General features: G+C 45.9%; 1 protein-coding gene across 2 annotated transcripts in view; it reads left to right on the top strand.

Annotated features, from left to right (window-relative positions):
• Nucleotides 1–17804, top strand: part of Abcc5 (ATP binding cassette subfamily C member 5) — a 95900-nt gene that overhangs the window by 53916 nt on the left and 24180 nt on the right. For both annotated transcript variants that reach the window (XM_021184648.3, XM_021184649.3), the window contains exons 17-25: nt 1133–1232; nt 4124–4308; nt 4764–4910; nt 5164–5293; nt 7209–7362; nt 7442–7570; nt 8986–9172; nt 10891–10980; nt 16164–16353. In XM_021184648.3, the coding sequence (XP_021040307.1) occupies nt 1133–1232; nt 4124–4308; nt 4764–4910; nt 5164–5293; nt 7209–7362; nt 7442–7570; nt 8986–9172; nt 10891–10980; nt 16164–16353 (1312 nt within the window). The remainder of the gene's footprint in view (nt 1–1132; nt 1233–4123; nt 4309–4763; nt 4911–5163; nt 5294–7208; nt 7363–7441; nt 7571–8985; nt 9173–10890; nt 10981–16163; nt 16354–17804) is intronic.

Here is a 17804-nt window from a genome sequence, read left to right as displayed (position 1 = left end):
GGGACCTCTGTCTTTGGTGGATGTTAGGTGTTGTAGGGCAGACCAGCGCTTTTCTGCTCTCACAGGTAACTGATCAGATACTGCAGTGTGCTGACAGAGTATTGAGGGCACATGTGAGCTTTTTTGCAGGGGAATGTAGGTCACCTTACACAAACTGAACACATCCGGGTAGGGGCAGCTTTGACTAAGATTGAAAGGAGGAGGGGGAAGAGGGCACAGCAGTGGGAAGTTGAACTGTGGCTAAGGAATGATGGGAAGTCGTGTGGCTGCTGAGTGGAGCCATGGGAAGCCATGAAACGGGAAAGGACCTGACAGCCCACCAGTGCAGAGTGCAAAAGCAAGCAGACAAGTTTGGGGTTCTGTGGTTGCAGAGGGAGAAAGTGGCAGGTCAGAGATGCAGGAATGGGCGTGACTCCAGTGTGACTTTATCCCTTGGACAAATTAGAGGATAATGTAGTGAACTCTTTGTTTTGAGAGGTAAGGTCTCGACCAGCTCAGTGGACAAAAAATGTCAGTGGACTAACAGCGTAGGAATGTGGATTGCAAAACATTTAAGAGATTGTTAGTACAGGAAATTAGTGTAGATTATTGTAGGACGATGTCTTAAGAAAGCAGGGCAGTGGTGGTGCACACCTTTAATCCCAGCACTCGGGAGGCAGAGGCAGGCGGATTTCTGAGTTCAAGGCCAGCCTGGTCTACAAAGTGAGTTCCAGGACAGCCAGGGCTACACAGAGAAACCCTGTCTCGAAAGCAGGTGTGGGGCACAGTGTCTGGCCTGTGCTCCCACCACTCAGGAGACTGAGATAGATCAGGGTCAGTGTAGAAAGCAGGTGTGTGGGCACAGTGTCTAGCCTGTGCTCCCACCCCTCAGGAGACTGAGATAGATCGGGGTCAGTGTAGAAAGCAGGTGTGTGGGCACAGTGTCTGGCCTGTGCTCCCACCACTCAGGAGACTGAGATAGATCAGGGTCAGTGTAGGCCTGACCCAGATGCTTAGTATCAAAAAATAAATAAGAACTTGGGTGTGTCACATTTTTGTTATTAGTCAATGACTGCTTCTCTAGTGTGGGTCCGTTAGACATTCATCTGAATGAACATCTTATGACTGGAGTTTTTTTTTCTTATGTTATTAGATTAACTCGAAAAAGGAAGCCAGTGGTTCACAAAAATCACAAGACAAGGGCCCTAAGCCAGGGTCAGTGAAGAAGGAGAAGGCAGTGAAGTCGGAGGAAGGTAAGGACATTTTTGACAGGTTTATCAGGAAAAATGCCAGGTGGAGATAGCACTTCCTGTCACTGTGTTACATTTCTAGAATAACAAAGTCCCCAGATAATTTAGGTGTGGGACCTTGGGTGTGCTCAAACAAGGGAAGTTAGCTGACCTCTGGTCCTTTGCCCTTTCTTCATGCAAGGAATGGAGTCTGCTGTGGGTAAATAGTGCTGAATCATCCTGAGTCAGCCTGCTGACCCTCCCTCCCTCCCTCCCTCCCTCCCTTCTGTTCGCCTCTGTACTTACTTTGGTGTCCTGAGCAAGAACTGATTGTCTTAGCTGAAGGACGGGTCCAGTCTCTAGCAGAAGTCTCTGAATTGAGGGTCAGGATCCCCGGGGAGTCTCCCCCACAGAGCAGATCAACGTGGTATTTCTTGAGATGTGCAGAGCATTGTTCTTGGTTTCTGTTTAAATGCTGTGCATTGGGCATCATGGGGTTCTAGGACTGTATCTGGTTATCAAATGCAGCCTTTGGTGTAGTGGGGGATTTTTATATGTCTGAAGCTATTTTTCCATGTCTAAAAGGCATTTTTTTTACTATGTTTATTACAATTGGAGTCACAGTTAAAGCTGGAGTTAATAAAGCCGAGTGCTTTGTTTTCAGAGTCTGTGCTAGAGCAGTGGGCTTATTGCCTGGTCCTGGCAGTGTTTGCAGAGAATTCTACACAAGTTACAGGCGGCAGTTTTCTTGCTTGGACTTCTTACCAGATTGGGGTCTGAGAGGCTGTTTGTATGATGTAGGCATTTTCATGGCTGTGAATCTGAACCATACATCACCTTTGACATCAGAAGAAAATGCAGTTTGTTTAATGACCTCTTTACTGAGTCACCTCTTTACCTTATAACTGGAGTTTTTAGGATTAAAGCCTGGGTTCTATAGCACCAATAAATGGTTCAGCCAACAGTCCTGAGTTTACCAGGTAATGATGAAAATCAAGAGAGAACATTTATTCAGTGTGACTGCCTTTGGAAGGGGTGCGGATAACAGGGTCCAGTGACCCCAAGTTCACTCGTAGTGGCCTGACATGAGCTTTAGGATTAAATAGAGGAATACCTGGGCAATTCTAGTCAGAGTGCTTCTTGCCCGTCCTGGTTCTCAGGTGATCTGCCTGTTTTTACAAGATGGTCCAGGGTACAACCCTGCTTGTTGGATAATTACTGTCCTGGGTGGGAACTACCTGCCTCCTTGTGAGGTTTGTGACTTATGTTATGTATGGGTCTGGGGTTGTTCAGAGATTCACCAAAGAGGCTTTTTATTTAGATACTAGCCTGCTGGGACTACAGCATCCAGCACTGGGATTCCCAGGGTGCAGCATCGAGTCACAGGAAATGTGACTCGAGGGCTGGAGAGATGGCTCAGTGGTTAAGAGTGCTCTTCCAGAAATCCTGAGTTCAATTCCCAGCAACCACATGGTGGCTCACAACCATTTGTAATGGGACCCAATGCCCTCTTCTGATGTGTCTGAAGACAGCTACAGTGTACTCATTTACATAAACAAAGGAATAAATAATTTAAAGAAGAAAGAAAAGAAAGTTGTAAAGGCAAAGGAAGTTACATTCCATTTCTGTGCAGGCACACATCCTGCAAGTGAAAGGTTACATTCTGTTTAAGTATAAGCACACATTTTTGCAGAAGCCAGGTTAACCTTGTGCATAACAATTTTGTTAAAAAGATAAGAATAGCCCTTAACATTCTAGGAAGCTACCTCCCTTTGGCCCAGTGTAGCTTTTAGTTAGAGCTGAATGATAAAGAGAAAAGGCAAGGAAAGGACCTGACTGCTTCTGGGTGTGCTGTAGGAGCAAGTTTATTATAGATAAAAAAGAGACAGTCAGAGGCAGACATGTCTGAGAGAGTCCAGAGTGGTCATGACTGAACCAAGTGGGAGGGAATGAGGAGAGGGACAGGAGAGGGAAGAGAGGGGAGCCAGGATCACCCAGGAGGCCAAAGCTACAAAAGGGGTGAATAACAAAAATGCCTGGATTAGACTGGGAAGAACCTCTGGGGGATGGGCAGCCTCACTCCTGGGCTTGAGAGTTCAGGGTCGAGAGTGGGGTGTGCCATCTGTACCCTGTAACAGGTAAGGGACTGAGGGATACAGAACTTGGAGGCCAGGTCTGCTTTGATGTATTAAATAAGCACCTCAGCCACTTTCCTGGGTTTGAAAACTTACCAAGAGGTAGTTTTGTTTTATAGACTTCTTAAGCACAGTGATTGAAACGTAAAACATCATATTAGCTATCGCATGAAGGTTTAGGAAAGTGGCCTACTGTGACTCTGCTGTTGCATTTAGTGTTCCTATGTTCCTATGTCTCACTGGCCTGGCCTGCAAACTATGACACTGTCTTTGGTGAGGTCCCTCTGAGACCTCATCTTGTAGATGGTGCTGACAGAGTGTTCAGTGACTGAATGTTTTTGATGGCGAGGAGGCAGTTCTAATCTCGTGCCCTTCGAGGCTAAAGGTTCTGTTACGCTGCTGTGTACATGCCTTAGCATGAGAGGAAGAGCCCTATAAAGAGGAAATTCCCTAGACAGGCCAAAGCAATAGAGTTCATTTGGGAAAAACAGATTCCCCAGTTGGACAGTACCAGACCCAGGTCCTGAAACTTGTGCCAACATTGTGCAGTTGTTCACAGTAGAGAACAGTGTATGTAACTGGCTCTAACTTACACAGTTCCTCACTGTCTGGCTTATGTATGTCTTCCCACTGCCCACCAAAGCCGGAGTCTGTGACCAAACTCAGTGTTAAATGGGTCTTTGGGCAGAGTGTAGTACTTTAATTACATCCACAGCTTCCTGCAAAGTTTTCTGGCATACTATTCCCTTCTAAGGTCATGTATCTTTTCCTCTTTCCCAGGGCAGCTTGTGCAGGTGGAGGAGAAAGGGCAAGGTTCTGTGCCTTGGTCAGTCTACTGGGTCTACATCCAGGCTGCAGGGGGCCCCTTGGCTTTCCTGGTCATCATGGTCCTCTTCATGCTGAATGTGGGCAGCACTGCCTTCAGCACCTGGTGGCTAAGCTACTGGATCAAGCAAGGAAGCGGGGTGAGATTACACATTGCTGAGAGTTTTGTGTCTGATAATGTGGCCTTGCCTCCCTAGTCCCTGACTGTTTTAGAGAAACTCCTAAAAAGAACCCTTACAAACATCATGGGATACCCTAGTAATGTGCGTAACTTTGTTCTGTGTATCAGTTAAAAGATAATTTAAGGAGAAAAAGCAGTGGACAAAGATGTTCTCAGGTTGGGGAATGGATAAATAATATAGTCTCACAGAACAGAAAAAAAGTCCCCGGGTAACCCTGGGGCTAAAGAGCTAGTCAGTAATTAGTGCAGCAGCCAGCTCCTTGTGTTCACCCACTAGAGAAAGAAGTGCCCAGCAAGACTGCCTTGCGTTTGCCATGAGCAGGCCCGTGGTCATTCTCTGTATCTCTCTCCTTGAGCTGAAAGTGACCTAGTTGTCTCGGGAATCTTACTCCATGGTAACTTACATCCAAACAGAACAGCACAGTGTATCAAGGGAACAGAAGCTTCGTGAGTGACAGCATGAAGGACAACCCCTTCATGCAGTACTACGCCAGCATCTACGCCCTCTCCATGGCAGTCATGCTGATCTTGAAAGCCATTCGAGGAGTTGTCTTCGTCAAGGTATCACCATGGGTGGGCTGTGGTGCACGCCCTTCTCCAGGTCACAGGAGAGGCTTGGTGTGGCGGATGTGTACAGTAGGGTGGCCCCACTGAATAATGTGGACCCTGTTAGTCACCTGTGACTTCTGACTACTTGTACTTTCCCAGTGTTGGGAATGGATGTCCTGCACAGTGGTCACCTACAGGAGTAGGAAGTGAGCTTTCCTTGGGTACCCGGGTCTCTGGGCCTGATTATTGTGTCTCTGTTCCCCAGGGCACACTGAGAGCCTCCTCCCGGCTCCATGATGAACTATTCCGAAGGATCCTTAGGAGCCCCATGAAGTTTTTTGATACTACCCCAACAGGAAGGATTCTCAACAGGTTTTCCAAAGACATGGATGAAGGTATCTCTCACTGGTCCTGTCTTACACTCTGGAGTACAACCAGTGCTCGCTGCCTCTGGCCTTTCTGGGTGCCAACCCCCTCAACCCCTCTCTTATCCCCCTAACTCCTCAGTACAAAGAGATATGCAGCTTTGTCTCTCCTAAGACTGAGAACAGAGTCTGGCCTTTGCATCAGTGTTGTGGATATATTTAATCTTAATCAGAGGCTTCTACCTGCCTTTCATCATTCAGTTGCTGGGCAGGCATCTACCCAACTATACTATTAGAATCTTTCCTATTGATAACCCCAAGTTATTACTTACTATGTTCTGTCTGGGCTCCTCTTAACTCCAATAGGTGGCCCTCATGGCCATGACTTTAAGACTCTTACCCCATGGCGTCTTCTCTCTCCACCTTCCTCTCTTTCCTTGCAGTCTCATCTGACCCCAAGCCCAGGATCCCCAAACCTGGCTTATGTTTCTTCTGTTCAGTTATGGCTGTTTGCATCTTTATTTAACCAGTAATTTTAAATCAAGGAGCAAGGTCACATTGTATGTGTGATTCTCTCATTCCTCAAGCGTCCCAAGCAACCAGGCCTTGGGGGCCAGTACGTATCATTACAATATGTATCAAAACACATCAGCAGTATTTTGCCTGAGTTCTCTTTCTGCCAATCCAACTTGAACACAAGGACAGAGAGTTGAGAGAGCAGAGGGGCTTTGGAAGGGATATCTGCAGTCCTAGAACACAGCTTCTGGTGGGCTTCTTGTGTGCAGCACTGTCTGTGCCAGCACCAGAACTCATAAGTATTCAGCATCCAGAATCTAGTATTGCATCTTGCAATGAACAGCACTGGGTGCTTTATGTACCTGTCCTAATTCACACAACAGCTCTGTGAGGCATCTGTTGTTTCACCCATCCAGTACACAAGAAGGTTATATCCAGAAAGGTTAAGTAGTTTGCCCAAGATCATACAGCTATTGGGTGACCAGGTTGGGAATTGGGCTCAGAATTTTTCCCTCAAAGTTAGTTTTTATCTATTTCCTGCACAGTGGTCAACCTCAGGAGGAGCTTGTTTGAGGGGTCAGTAAGCCAGTGGAAGGCTATGGCCGGAGGTAAAAGGAACCAGGAGCAGGCTCAGTACCAGAACTGGTGCATAACATGTTTCAACTTCTGGACACATGTTAGGCTCATTGTGCACATTTGCATAGACACATGCATACTCAGACATGCAAACACACATGTGCACATATACACACATGTACATGCATGTACATACAGAGACTCAAGACACATATACTCTCAAACATGCATACCTGTACACACAGAGACACAGCACACACAAACATATATATACAGATACACACACACACACACACACACACACACACACACACACAGACAAAAGAGCTAGACCTGTTGGTTCAGTCCTTGCACTGGAGTCTGAGGTGGAAGGATTGTGGTTTTCATGAAGATACCTCCGCCCAAAGAAGGGGGTGGAGGGAACGTAGCTAAAAAGAGGAGATGTTGCTGTTGAAGGTTCTGTAGTCTTTAATGATTACGTATGTTTCAGTTTTTCTTGTGTTGGTAAGAAGATAGATTATCTTTGTTTTCCTTTGTACATGTTTTCATGTATTCTGTCTGGGCTAGTATTTTATTATGTTGACATATAATACTTTATAGTGGGGAACTGTTTAGCAGGAGTAGGAGAAACTGACCCAGAAAGAGAGGTGGAAGAGGAAGACCACTCACAGGAAAGTGAGAGCAGCTGGGTTTGTTTTTCCTTCATAAAATGTTGACGTTAATATACAGACCTCAGGAATTTCATAGTTTTCAACAACAACAACAACAAAAAACCCAAAAACCTATTAAGCTCCATTTTCCTTGTTTGTGGGGTCCAAGAGTCTGAAACTTTGTTCTCTTGTGGTCTCTGCAGTGGATGTGCGTCTGCCGTTCCAGGCTGAGATGTTTATCCAGAATGTAATCCTGGTGTTCTTCTGTGTTGGAATGATTGCTGGAGTCTTCCCATGGTTCCTCGTGGCGGTGGGGCCTCTCCTCATCCTCTTCTCACTTCTCCACATTGTCTCCAGGTAAGTAGGGTGTGTTCAGGGAGAGATGAGGCCATCGCTGCTGTCTTCCTGCTGTGACTCAGAACCCATTCTCTCCCAGGGTCCTGATTCGTGAGCTAAAGCGCTTGGACAATATCACGCAGTCTCCTTTCCTCTCCCACATCACATCCAGCATTCAGGGCCTGGCTACCATCCATGCCTACAACAAAAGGCAGGAGTTTCTACACAGGTCAGTGCGGCTGGGGGCCAAAGGTTTCAGAGGGTAACTGGCATCTCTAAGGTAGAATGACCTCAAGGGGTCATTCAAGGCCAGAGCTTGGGATGGAAAAGCTCATCCATCCCCAAAAGTATTATTGATGCAATGGAACTGTCTTTGATTGAAACTCAGCCACTTGCTAAGACCTTTTCTGAGAAAATTAGAAGATAGAAACACAGCCCAGGAGACAAACGTGGATATATGACATGCTTCCTTTGAGAGTGTATGTGTGTGCGTTTAGATATCTCCGAAAGGATGTAAGTAGCTGTCTGTGGAAAGAGGAACTGGGTACCCGGAAATTGGTAAGAAAAGACTGACTTTTGTAGTGAGCTTTCTAAAACTTCAAGGGCCGTGTAGTTTGTATAGCACTTGCTCTACGAGCATGAGGACTGGGGGCCTTCGAACCCATGCGATTGCCAGATGGGCATGGCAGCTCACCTGTGATTTCAGCCTTGAAAGGCTAAGACACAAGATCCCAACAGTGAGCTGGTGAGGTAGACTAGCTGTGTGGGTCAACTCTAAGTTTGGTTGAGAGACCTTGCCTTAGTAAATAAGGTGGAAGATTCCTCATGCCTTCACAAGCACACGGGTACACACATGCCACTCTGCACACAGACACACGAAAAAAGTCTTTAAATTCTCCCTCTCCCTCTCCCTCTCCCTGTGTGTGTGTGTAATAAATTTAATGAATGTATGTACCCTGCATGTGTGCAGAAACCCTGGGAGGCCAGGAGAGGGCATTAAGAACTCTGGAACTGTATATAGCTACATGAGGTTGTGAGCTGCCTTGTGTGGAGTCCCTTTGCAAGGACAGTACTCTGAGCTATCTCTCCAGCCCCTAGGCTTTTTGCTTTTTTAAAAGACATGGTCTCGGTGAGTATGTCTTTAATCCCAGTTCTTGGAAGGCAGAGGCAGGAGGATCATTGTGAATTTGAGGCTAGCCTGGTTCACAAATCAAGTCCAACAACAGCCAAGGCTACACAGAGAAACCATATCTGGGGTGTGGGGGTATGGACGGGAAGACATGGTCTCACTATGTTGCCCTGGCTAGTTTGAAACTCTGTATTTAGTCCAGGCTGGCCTCAAACTCACAGAGACCCACCTGCCTCTGCTTCCTAAATACTGAGATAAAAAGTGTGCACCTCCACATCTTGTCCTCCCTAACATCTCTAGTGTGGGTTTTAGTGTTTTTCAAAGGGTGACTAACATTAGAACGCCCTGTGTGTGCCCTCCTATGTGCAGCCTGTGTTTCTGAAGCTTCCAGGTAATTCTTGTGGTTGAAGATCTGAAAGTGCTTGCCCTGGACTCTGTGATCCACTGGAGGTTTGACATCAGCCCATGCGGGTGGTTGTGTGGCACTCTATTTATCCTTTTCCTCTTTCTCACAGGTATCAGGAGCTTCTTGATGACAACCAAGCTCCCTTTTTCCTGTTCACTTGTGCAATGAGGTGGCTGGCAGTGCGGCTGGACCTCATCAGCATTGCCCTGATTACCACCACTGGGCTGATGATTGTTCTCATGCATGGACAGATCCCTTCAGCCTATGCGGGGCTTGCCATCTCTTATGCTGTGCAGGTCAGTGTCTGGGTTGTGGGCACTTGACTAGGGAAGAGAGTTGGGGAGAAGAATCTAGAATTAAAATAATTGCTATGTGTATTAAATACATGTGTTTGTTTTAAGATAGAGTCTCACTTTTTAGCCGTGGCTCTCCTAGAACTCACTATGTAGACCAAGCTAGCCTTGAACTCAGAAATAAATCTGCCTGCCTCAGCCTTCTGAGTGTTGGGATTAAAACTGTATGCCACCATGCCTAGCACAGAAATATTCAATACCAGTAGTTGGGAGGCAGAGACAATGGGATCCCTATGATTTGAGGCCAGACTTGCATACATAGCAAGTTCCAGGACAGCCAAGTAGGACCCTGTGTCAAAAAAAGGAAAGAAAAGAAATACACATTATCTTCTAAGGAAACATGTGAAAGTGTACCTACAGGTGTGCTCACCGCCGTCTCATCACTGGGACCTTTCTACTTTCCTGAGTAGTGTACCAGCTTCCATTTGCTGCTCACTGTACTTTCTGTTTACAATTCTTTTTCTCCCAATGTAATAAATAAGCATAAGCCGTCTCATCCCGAGGGATGATTGAAGGACCTCAAATAGCTCCAAAGGAATCTGTGAATTTGACCACTGACTATTTAAAGGTGTTTGACATCAGACTACACAAGTAATTTCTATCTTTTTTTTTTTTTGGGGGGGGGGTTGAGACAGGGTTTCTCTGTATAGCCCTGGCTGTCCTGGAACTCACTTTTTAGACCAGGCTGGCCTCGAACTCAGAAATCCGCCTGCCTCTGCTTCCCGAGTACTGGGATTAAAGGCGTACGCCACCACCGGCTTCTATCAAATTTTAAAAGTGTTATTGGAGCTGTATTTTTAGAGTCATTATATTTTAGAGAGGCATGAGCTGAAATACTTAACTATATCATGGTAGTGTTAGGGTTCTGCTTCACAGAATGGAGTGGAACCCTTAGGAATGTACGTGAAGCAGCATTGACTATAAATGGATTATATATTCAGGGAACATTCTGGTTCTCAGGAGTTATTATACTATTGTACTGTTGTGTGATTTTTTTTTTTCCGAGACAGGGTTTCTCTGTGTAGCCCTGGCTGTCCTGGAATTCACTCTGTAGACCAGGCTAGCCTCAAACTTAGAAATCCACCTGCCTCTGCCTCCCAAGTGCTGGGATTAAAGGCATAAGCCACCACCACCCGGCCTGTTATGTGATTTTGGCTGTTTTGTTTGTTTGTTTGTTTTTTAACATATTGCAAAGATAAAAATAAGGCAAATGAACTCCAAAGAGGGTTTCTTTGTGGATGCCCAGGCTTTTGTCTAGACTCACCAGCTGGCTGTGTGCCACACAGTCTTCTAAGGTGCACAGGGCTGTGCTGTCTCTTACAGCACTTCCTGGAAGTGTTTTCCCTACTTGCTTATAGGTTGGACTCTCCGTGTGTTCTGGTTGCCAGTAACAGGCTGAGGGTGGTTCAGCGGTTACACAGCTTAAGACATGTGTAACTGGAAACCAAGAGCATGGTGCACCGGTGTGGCTCAGTGCTGTGTTCTATGAGGGTATTGGGTGTGGTGTTAAGTGCAAGACAACCACTGGGGCTGGAGACTTCATGCTGCATGTGTGGGCGCTGGTTGGGTCTGTGTGGCGGCTGCAGGTTTAGGAAGCGCCCTCTGCCTGCCCGCCCTGTACTGACAAGGCTTCTCTCTTCGCTCCTATCTCTCACTTTCAGTTAACGGGACTATTCCAGTTCACCGTCAGACTGGCATCGGAGACAGAAGCACGGTTCACTTCTGTGGAGAGGATCAACCACTATATCAAGGTCAGGATGCTGCAGGCCTTTCTGACTCCTTTTGGAGTTCTTTTGTTCTTTCTGTCCTGAATGTGGGTGAGGAGCCTCACTTTCTCTACCTGTCTCATCCCCACTTCTGAGGATCAGCAGTCTCAACCTTAAGAGTTCCTGAACAGACTGATAAATTCTAGAAAGCACTGACTGCTTTCTAGAGTTAACAGTGACACATTCAGAAACCTTGTTTTTCAGTTAAGCTAATGTAACATTGTTGGGGCCGGCCAGCGGCTCACATGTCCGTGTTCGAGCCTGGAAGGGATCTTGGAATCTGGAAGAGAAGAGGGAGCCTAGGCTGGTTGAGAAATAATGGAACCAAGACATGCTAGTCTGCTCAAGGTTCAAATTTTTAATGGCGGACACGCTTTATAAAAGGCAGGGAGGGGGAAGTCCATTCCCGCTAATTCATCCTTGGAGCGGGCTTAATCTCTAGAATAGCTCCGGGGGGCCTCTCAGCAGGTAGCAGTATCTTGAAGAAGTACAGTGGCAGTGGCAGAACAATAGAGTGATCTAGGGAGGAAGGCTCTACCCTAGATAATCTTCTTAGTGGCAACAAGGTCAAGTTCTGGCTCAGCCTTCTTCAGGCTTATGGGAGGCTACATAGCATTTTCCTTATACTGATTAAAACCATACACCATTTTCTATACTTAATTTTTTTTACTTCTATTTGAGATTGTGTTTAAGTTACAATATTTCACCCTTTCTTCCGTCCACCCCACTACTCCCTGTATGCCCCTCCCCAGTCTCTCTCAAGTTCACAGTCCCTTTCTCCATCAATTGTAATTGCATGTGTATATATTTTTTTCCCCAAATACAGCTTTGTGTTATGTATGTAGCTGTATTGTCAGGGAAGAGGCACCCAGGTAAGTTGCAGCTCAGGGGTCTCTCTGGGCCCTGTTTCTGAAGTATAAACCATACATCATTTTCATTCTTAATCTGGTCTAGTTGAGTTCATACAGTGTTGCTTGTGTATGTATGTATGTATGTATGTATGTATGTATGTATGTATGTCTTCAGGACTGCCTGACCGGTTGGCAGTACTGGAAGAGTTCCAGTTGCGTGCTCTTCCCTGGGAGGGCCACCTCCCCCACTTCCAGCTTTATCAGCTGCCGTCGTTCTTTGTGCAGGGCTGAGGCTTTCAGTGCCTTTCCTGTGGAGTTTGGCATGTGCACTGGTGTCCTTCTTGTTCAGCTCATGTTTGGGGAGCCATGTTAGTGAGACCTTATGGGGGTTGCTTCTGAAATCACTAGGAGACACAATCTCACGGCAAAGTTTCTGGTCCTCTGGCTCCTACAGCCTTCCTGCCCCCTCTTCCACAATGTTCCCCAAGCCTTAGGTTTGGAAGGAAGTATTTTGTAGCTGTATCCTCAGGGAGTGGGCATTCGGGTCAATTTCAGCTCAGGGGGCTCTGGGCCCTGCTTCTGAAGTAAATTAAAGAATAAAGTAAAATATGTTATTTGAATATATAGTCTGGACTAATTCCTTGACTAAGGATGGCCGCCAGGATCCCTTGCTGGGCCTTTGATGGAGATTAGTAGAGGATGAAATTTAAAGGTGGAAATTTGTCCTAACCTGGAGAAAATAATCGATAACCCAAATAATCTCTACTGAGACCTATTAAGTTTATTCAACAACCGTTAAATACAATAACTGAGCACATATTCCTAACACTGTGCTATCTAACCACTTCCCCAGCCACACACCTGAGTTATTGCAGTGTGAGTTGCCCTGACTTGCTCTGCTACATATGTGTTCTCATGGCGGATTCTCTGGCTGACTCTTCCCCACACCTGATCTCATGGTGACCTTCTCCTTTCTCCCCCTGCCTCATGCGTGGCCCTTCTCCAGGATCCTCACAGGCTTCTCTCTAGCTCTTCTCCCTGGGACCCCGACTGGGATCGGGAGTTTAGCCTTTCCCTCTCCTCTGCCTAGTTATTGGCTGTTCAGCCTTTTATTAACCAGTCAGAGATAATTAGGGAGTGTTCTTTAATCCCACAATGAACAGGAGATTCTTCAAATATTCATTACCATGCCCGGGTCTAGACTGTAACTAAATCTAGGGCACAGAAATCTGCATCTGAGTGCACAGAGCACTGGGCCAACAGATTAGTGTGGCCTTGTCTCTGAGGCAGGAGCCGGGCTCTGTGTTAAAGCTGCATGGCTAACTCTAGTCTATACTACCCACAGAAATGAATAGGCTTGGCTGCTACTGAGACTATTGGTTCTTCCCACCCTCCCCTGCAGCCTCTCAGTTTTGCCTTGAGGTTTGTCTTGCTCAAGTCCTCCCTGCAACTCTACAAGCAGTTTTATGTAGAAAGAAGTATTGCAGGGCTGGTGGGGACTGCATGTTTCTCAAGATCACCTATTCTGTAAACCACCCTGAGGATCACTGCATTTACACCATGACTCACAGTGAAGCAAACGCCGCTCATGGTCTATGAGGCTGGTGGTCAGGTGGATTTGCAGAGCTCTTCCCATTGAGAACTGTTCTAGCAGATGTGTCTTCACTAATGTGAGAATAAACATCATTGATTATCAGAAGACATCATTTACGTATTTCTTTTGATACAGGCTCTTTCTGTGTAGCTCAGGCTAGCCAGGAAGTCATGATCTCCTGCCTTAGCCTCCCAAGTGTGGGCTTTAGAGATTCACATATGTGAAGCCATGTGTGGCTTACTTAGAAGATTTTTTTAAATATGCATTTTATGTATTTATTTATTTGGTTAGTTAGTATCTGTATATGTGTGTGTGGTACATATGTCCACATGTAGAGGTCAGAGGATAACCTGTGGGGATTGAGGCCCTCTTTCTAATCTGTGGGTTCCAGGGATTCACTTCAGACTGTGGAGCATGGCAGCAAGCACCTTCCCCTGCTAAACCATCTTGCTAGCCTCCGTCAGATAAGTTTTCTTTCTTTCTTTTATTTTTGAGATAAGGTTTTTTCTTTGTGTAGCCCTGCTGTCCAAAACCTCTGGAACTCACTCTATAGTCCAGGCAGTCCTTGAACTCAGAGATCTACCTGCCTCTGCCTCCAGAGTGCTGGGATTAAAGGCTGTATGCACTACCACCACCTGACTTTATCAGATTTTTCTTTCTTTCTTTTTAAGATTTATTTATTTATTTATTATGTGAGTGCACTGTAGCTGTACAGCTGGTTGTGAGCCTTCATGTGGTTGTTGGGAATTGAATTTTTAGGACCTCTGCTTGTTCCAGTTGGCCCTGCTTGCTCCAGTCATCTCTGTTCTCTCAGTCCCTGCTTGCTCTCGCCCAAAAAGATTTATTTATTTTTGTATATAAGTGAACTGTAGCTGTCTTCTGATGCACCAGAAGAGGGTGTCAGATCTCATTATGGATGGTTGTGAGCCACCATGTGGTTGCTGGGATTTGAACTCAGGACCTTCGGAAGAGCAGTCAGTGCTCTTACCCGCTGAGCCATCTCTCCAGCCCCAGCTGTTTCTTAAAGTTAACAAATGATTATTCTCATAAAAAGTTCAGGTAGCTTTGTGATGTACCTGTTCTGTGCAGTGTTGTGGTCTGTGCTGAGCACACGTGTATAATGTAACACGGAGGAACATTGCTCTTGATGAGAGAGCAGGATACTAGACAGTGGAGGGAGAGTGGACGCTGCTCAAACTAGTGGTTCTTTTGAAGATTGCTTTCCTGATGCCAGCCTTCAATCCAGATTCCAATCCCAGCACAGTCATTCCATTCCTCTACACACACACACACACACACACACACACACACACACACACTCACACATACACATTCATGCACACTCACACATGCACACTCAGGACACACACACAACCACACACTCAGTACACAAAACTCACACATACACATTCATGCACACTCATGAAAGAAAATGAGATTTTGTATCTTGTGATTCATGTAAAAGAGTTGTCTATGAGCCCCCAGCCTGGGGCCGAGAACAAAGCAGAACAGACAGGGCTGTTGTTAAGACATTCCTAAGAACAGCTAGATTGTACGAGCAGGGCTATTTTGTCTGGGTCAACACCACCTGGCCGGAACCTCCCCTCTGTCTACTGCCCCTTGACGCTGGGTAAAATCAACTGGTTGCTATATGAACAAAGATAAGCCCCCAGCCCACAGGAACAAAGTCCTGATGCCCTGTAATCTTTCTGTTAATGTTTAAATAAGCCAATAGTGTGTCGCTATGCTGAATTCCACACCCCTAAGCCTCTTACCCCATAAAAACCCCTAGCTTTTGAGCCTCGTGGCCGACATCCGTTATCTCCTGTGTGGGATGCATGTCGGTCTGGAGCTCTGTAATTAAATGTCCTCATGTATTTACATCAAGATGATGGTCCTTCGTGATTTTTTGGGTGCACGCCGAATCGGGAGTTGAGTGGGGGTTTCCCCACTAGGTTCTTTCACTCACACATGCACACTCAGGACACACACACACTCAGACATACACATTCACACACACTCACACACACTCACATGCATGCTCCCTTGTGCTTTTCACCTTAGTGGTGTGAAGTCAATGACTATTTGCCAGAGAAGTTTTAAAATACAGGGACGACTGCTAAAACAAATCACACAGGACGTTCTAACAGCCTTTTACTGTAGGCATGTGTTCCCAGGGCCAGTCCTGCACAGTTTGAAAATGAGGAACTAAAGAGCAGAAATGGCTTGAGTGGGTTGCAATGTCATGCGTAGCGTGTGCAGCAGGTCATGAAGCTGTGGGTGGCATGTGTGAGTCACACGGCCATGGGTTGGCAAAGCTGGAATTGCAGTCTGTAGTTCTTGGATTGGCCAACATATTTAGATGTTCGCTAAATGTTAAATACCTTACTTCAGTTTTAACTCAGGCCAGTGATGTAGTTCTGTTTCAAGTGGAATATTTTCAGAGGATTCCAATGAAACTTGTTGAGGGATGGGAATGCCTCATGTTCCACCCAAAGGTCTTCCTTCTGTCCATGGCGGCAGTGTTGTGCAAGCACGCAGTTGCAAACTGTGGTAGTAGCCATGTCTGTGTCTCAGTCTGATTTGTGGGCTGTGAACATTTACTGTCAAAATATTCTTTTATAGCAGGGTTCAGTGGTGGCAGCCACTTTGGCTGCCACGCTCGCCCTCTCTGAGAAGATTTGCTACACCACAAGAATCTGAAGCACTCGTTCTCTCCTCAGACTCTCTCTTTGGAAGCACCTGCCAGAATCAAGAACAAGGCTCCTCCCCATGACTGGCCCCAGGAGGGAGAAGTAACCTTTGAGAATGCAGAAATGAGATACCGGGAAAATCTCCCTCTGGTCCTTAAGAAAGTGTCCTTCACCATCAAGCCCAAGGAAAAGATAGGCATTGTGGGACGAACAGGGTCAGGTAAGGACTGCTCCGGTCTCTGGAGAAATGTTGGAAGTGATCCAGACTTAATCTTTGGTCAGCACATGGCAGCTTGTCAAAGATCACTTTCATCTTTACAAACCAAATTCCTGATACACAAGTCATTATTGTCTCAGGCCTCTCTGAAACCAGCTTTCTAAGCTTGCTTCAGCCTTGCTCTTGGGACAGGCAGTGCTTTCAGTGTGACTTGCTCTCAGTCACAGTCTCAGAACAGAATATTTGAGCATGTGGCAAAGTACAGGAGAAGAAAGCACCCGGAACATAGTAAGTACCACAGATAAGCAAGGTCCCCACAGACCCACCTAGCTGCTGCATTGTAAGTTGATTCCAGCAGATATGGCCAAGTTAACCAAGATTAGTCATCATAGCTCACCCCCGTCCACTCGAGACAGTCACATCTCCTTATGTCATGTCTCATTTCTAAAGAAAACAGCCACCATATCAAAATATGGCATGACTTAACTATCCCACGTACAACTGCAAGCTAGGTATATATTTTCTCTCGAATGCTTTATCTCTCAGTGTCTTTTAACTTGAATATACTAATAGCCACTAATATTATCTCAGTCTATTATGTTACATTATATGTAAAGAAAATACAAAGATCTGCTTACTGTATGTGTATATGCACAAACAGTCTTAACAAAATAGATTAGAAACACTCATGTCAGGTACAGTGTTTGTTTTAGCATCTGGTCATGTGTCCTTAGCTGGTATGACTACCTTCCTCTCCTAACCAGTCTGTATTCCCTGCTCCCCCAGACAGCACCTCAGCAGGTTTTGGTTCTTTTAGTTGATGAGTAACATATACCTCCATCTCTGAAGGGTCTGAGCCCTTTGTCATCCTACTTAGATTGGGTTATAGTTTTCCATTGACTTTAATCAGGGCATGGTAACACCAAGAAACACCCCAAAGGTTCTCCTGCTTCCAGACATAATTGTCCTTCCCTCCATTGTGAAGAAGTAACCAAATATCCCTCGGTATTCTGGGTCAGTCACCGTTCCTTAACACTGTTGACCCCGTGGCCAGGGGAAAGCCCAAGCTTCCAGGTTAAGAGAATGCTTGTTGTGTCTCCAGGAACACACTCCTATCTAGAGCCAAAAATTCTACGCTAGCAGAACTTTTGGAAACAGGGTCACTAGGGGTGTTAATGAGTAGAAACATTCTCTTTCCTACCCCCTGATTCCTGGACCTGTGAAACAAAACAAAACAAAACAAAACAAAACAAAACTGTAACACACATGCGCACACACACACGTTTATGATGATGAATCAAAGCATATATTGCCTTCTGGAGAACCCTGTCACCCCTCTTCCAGGCAACTGCCACCTGATGACACTGTATCTACAAAAGGCCATTCCCTTGAAAGTCTGGACAGATGGGTCAGTAGTTAAGAATACAGTTACATTTTCAGAACACCAGGGTTCA

Source organism: Mus caroli, unplaced genomic scaffold, assembly GCF_978045245.1.
Source record: "Mus caroli unplaced genomic scaffold, Mus_caroli_1 scaffold_17, whole genome shotgun sequence".
In the NCBI taxonomy this organism is placed as follows: Eukaryota; Metazoa; Chordata; class Mammalia; order Rodentia; family Muridae; genus Mus; species Mus caroli.
Note: the sequence above shows the minus strand (reverse complement) of the source record. Positions and strands in the feature narration are given on the sequence as shown.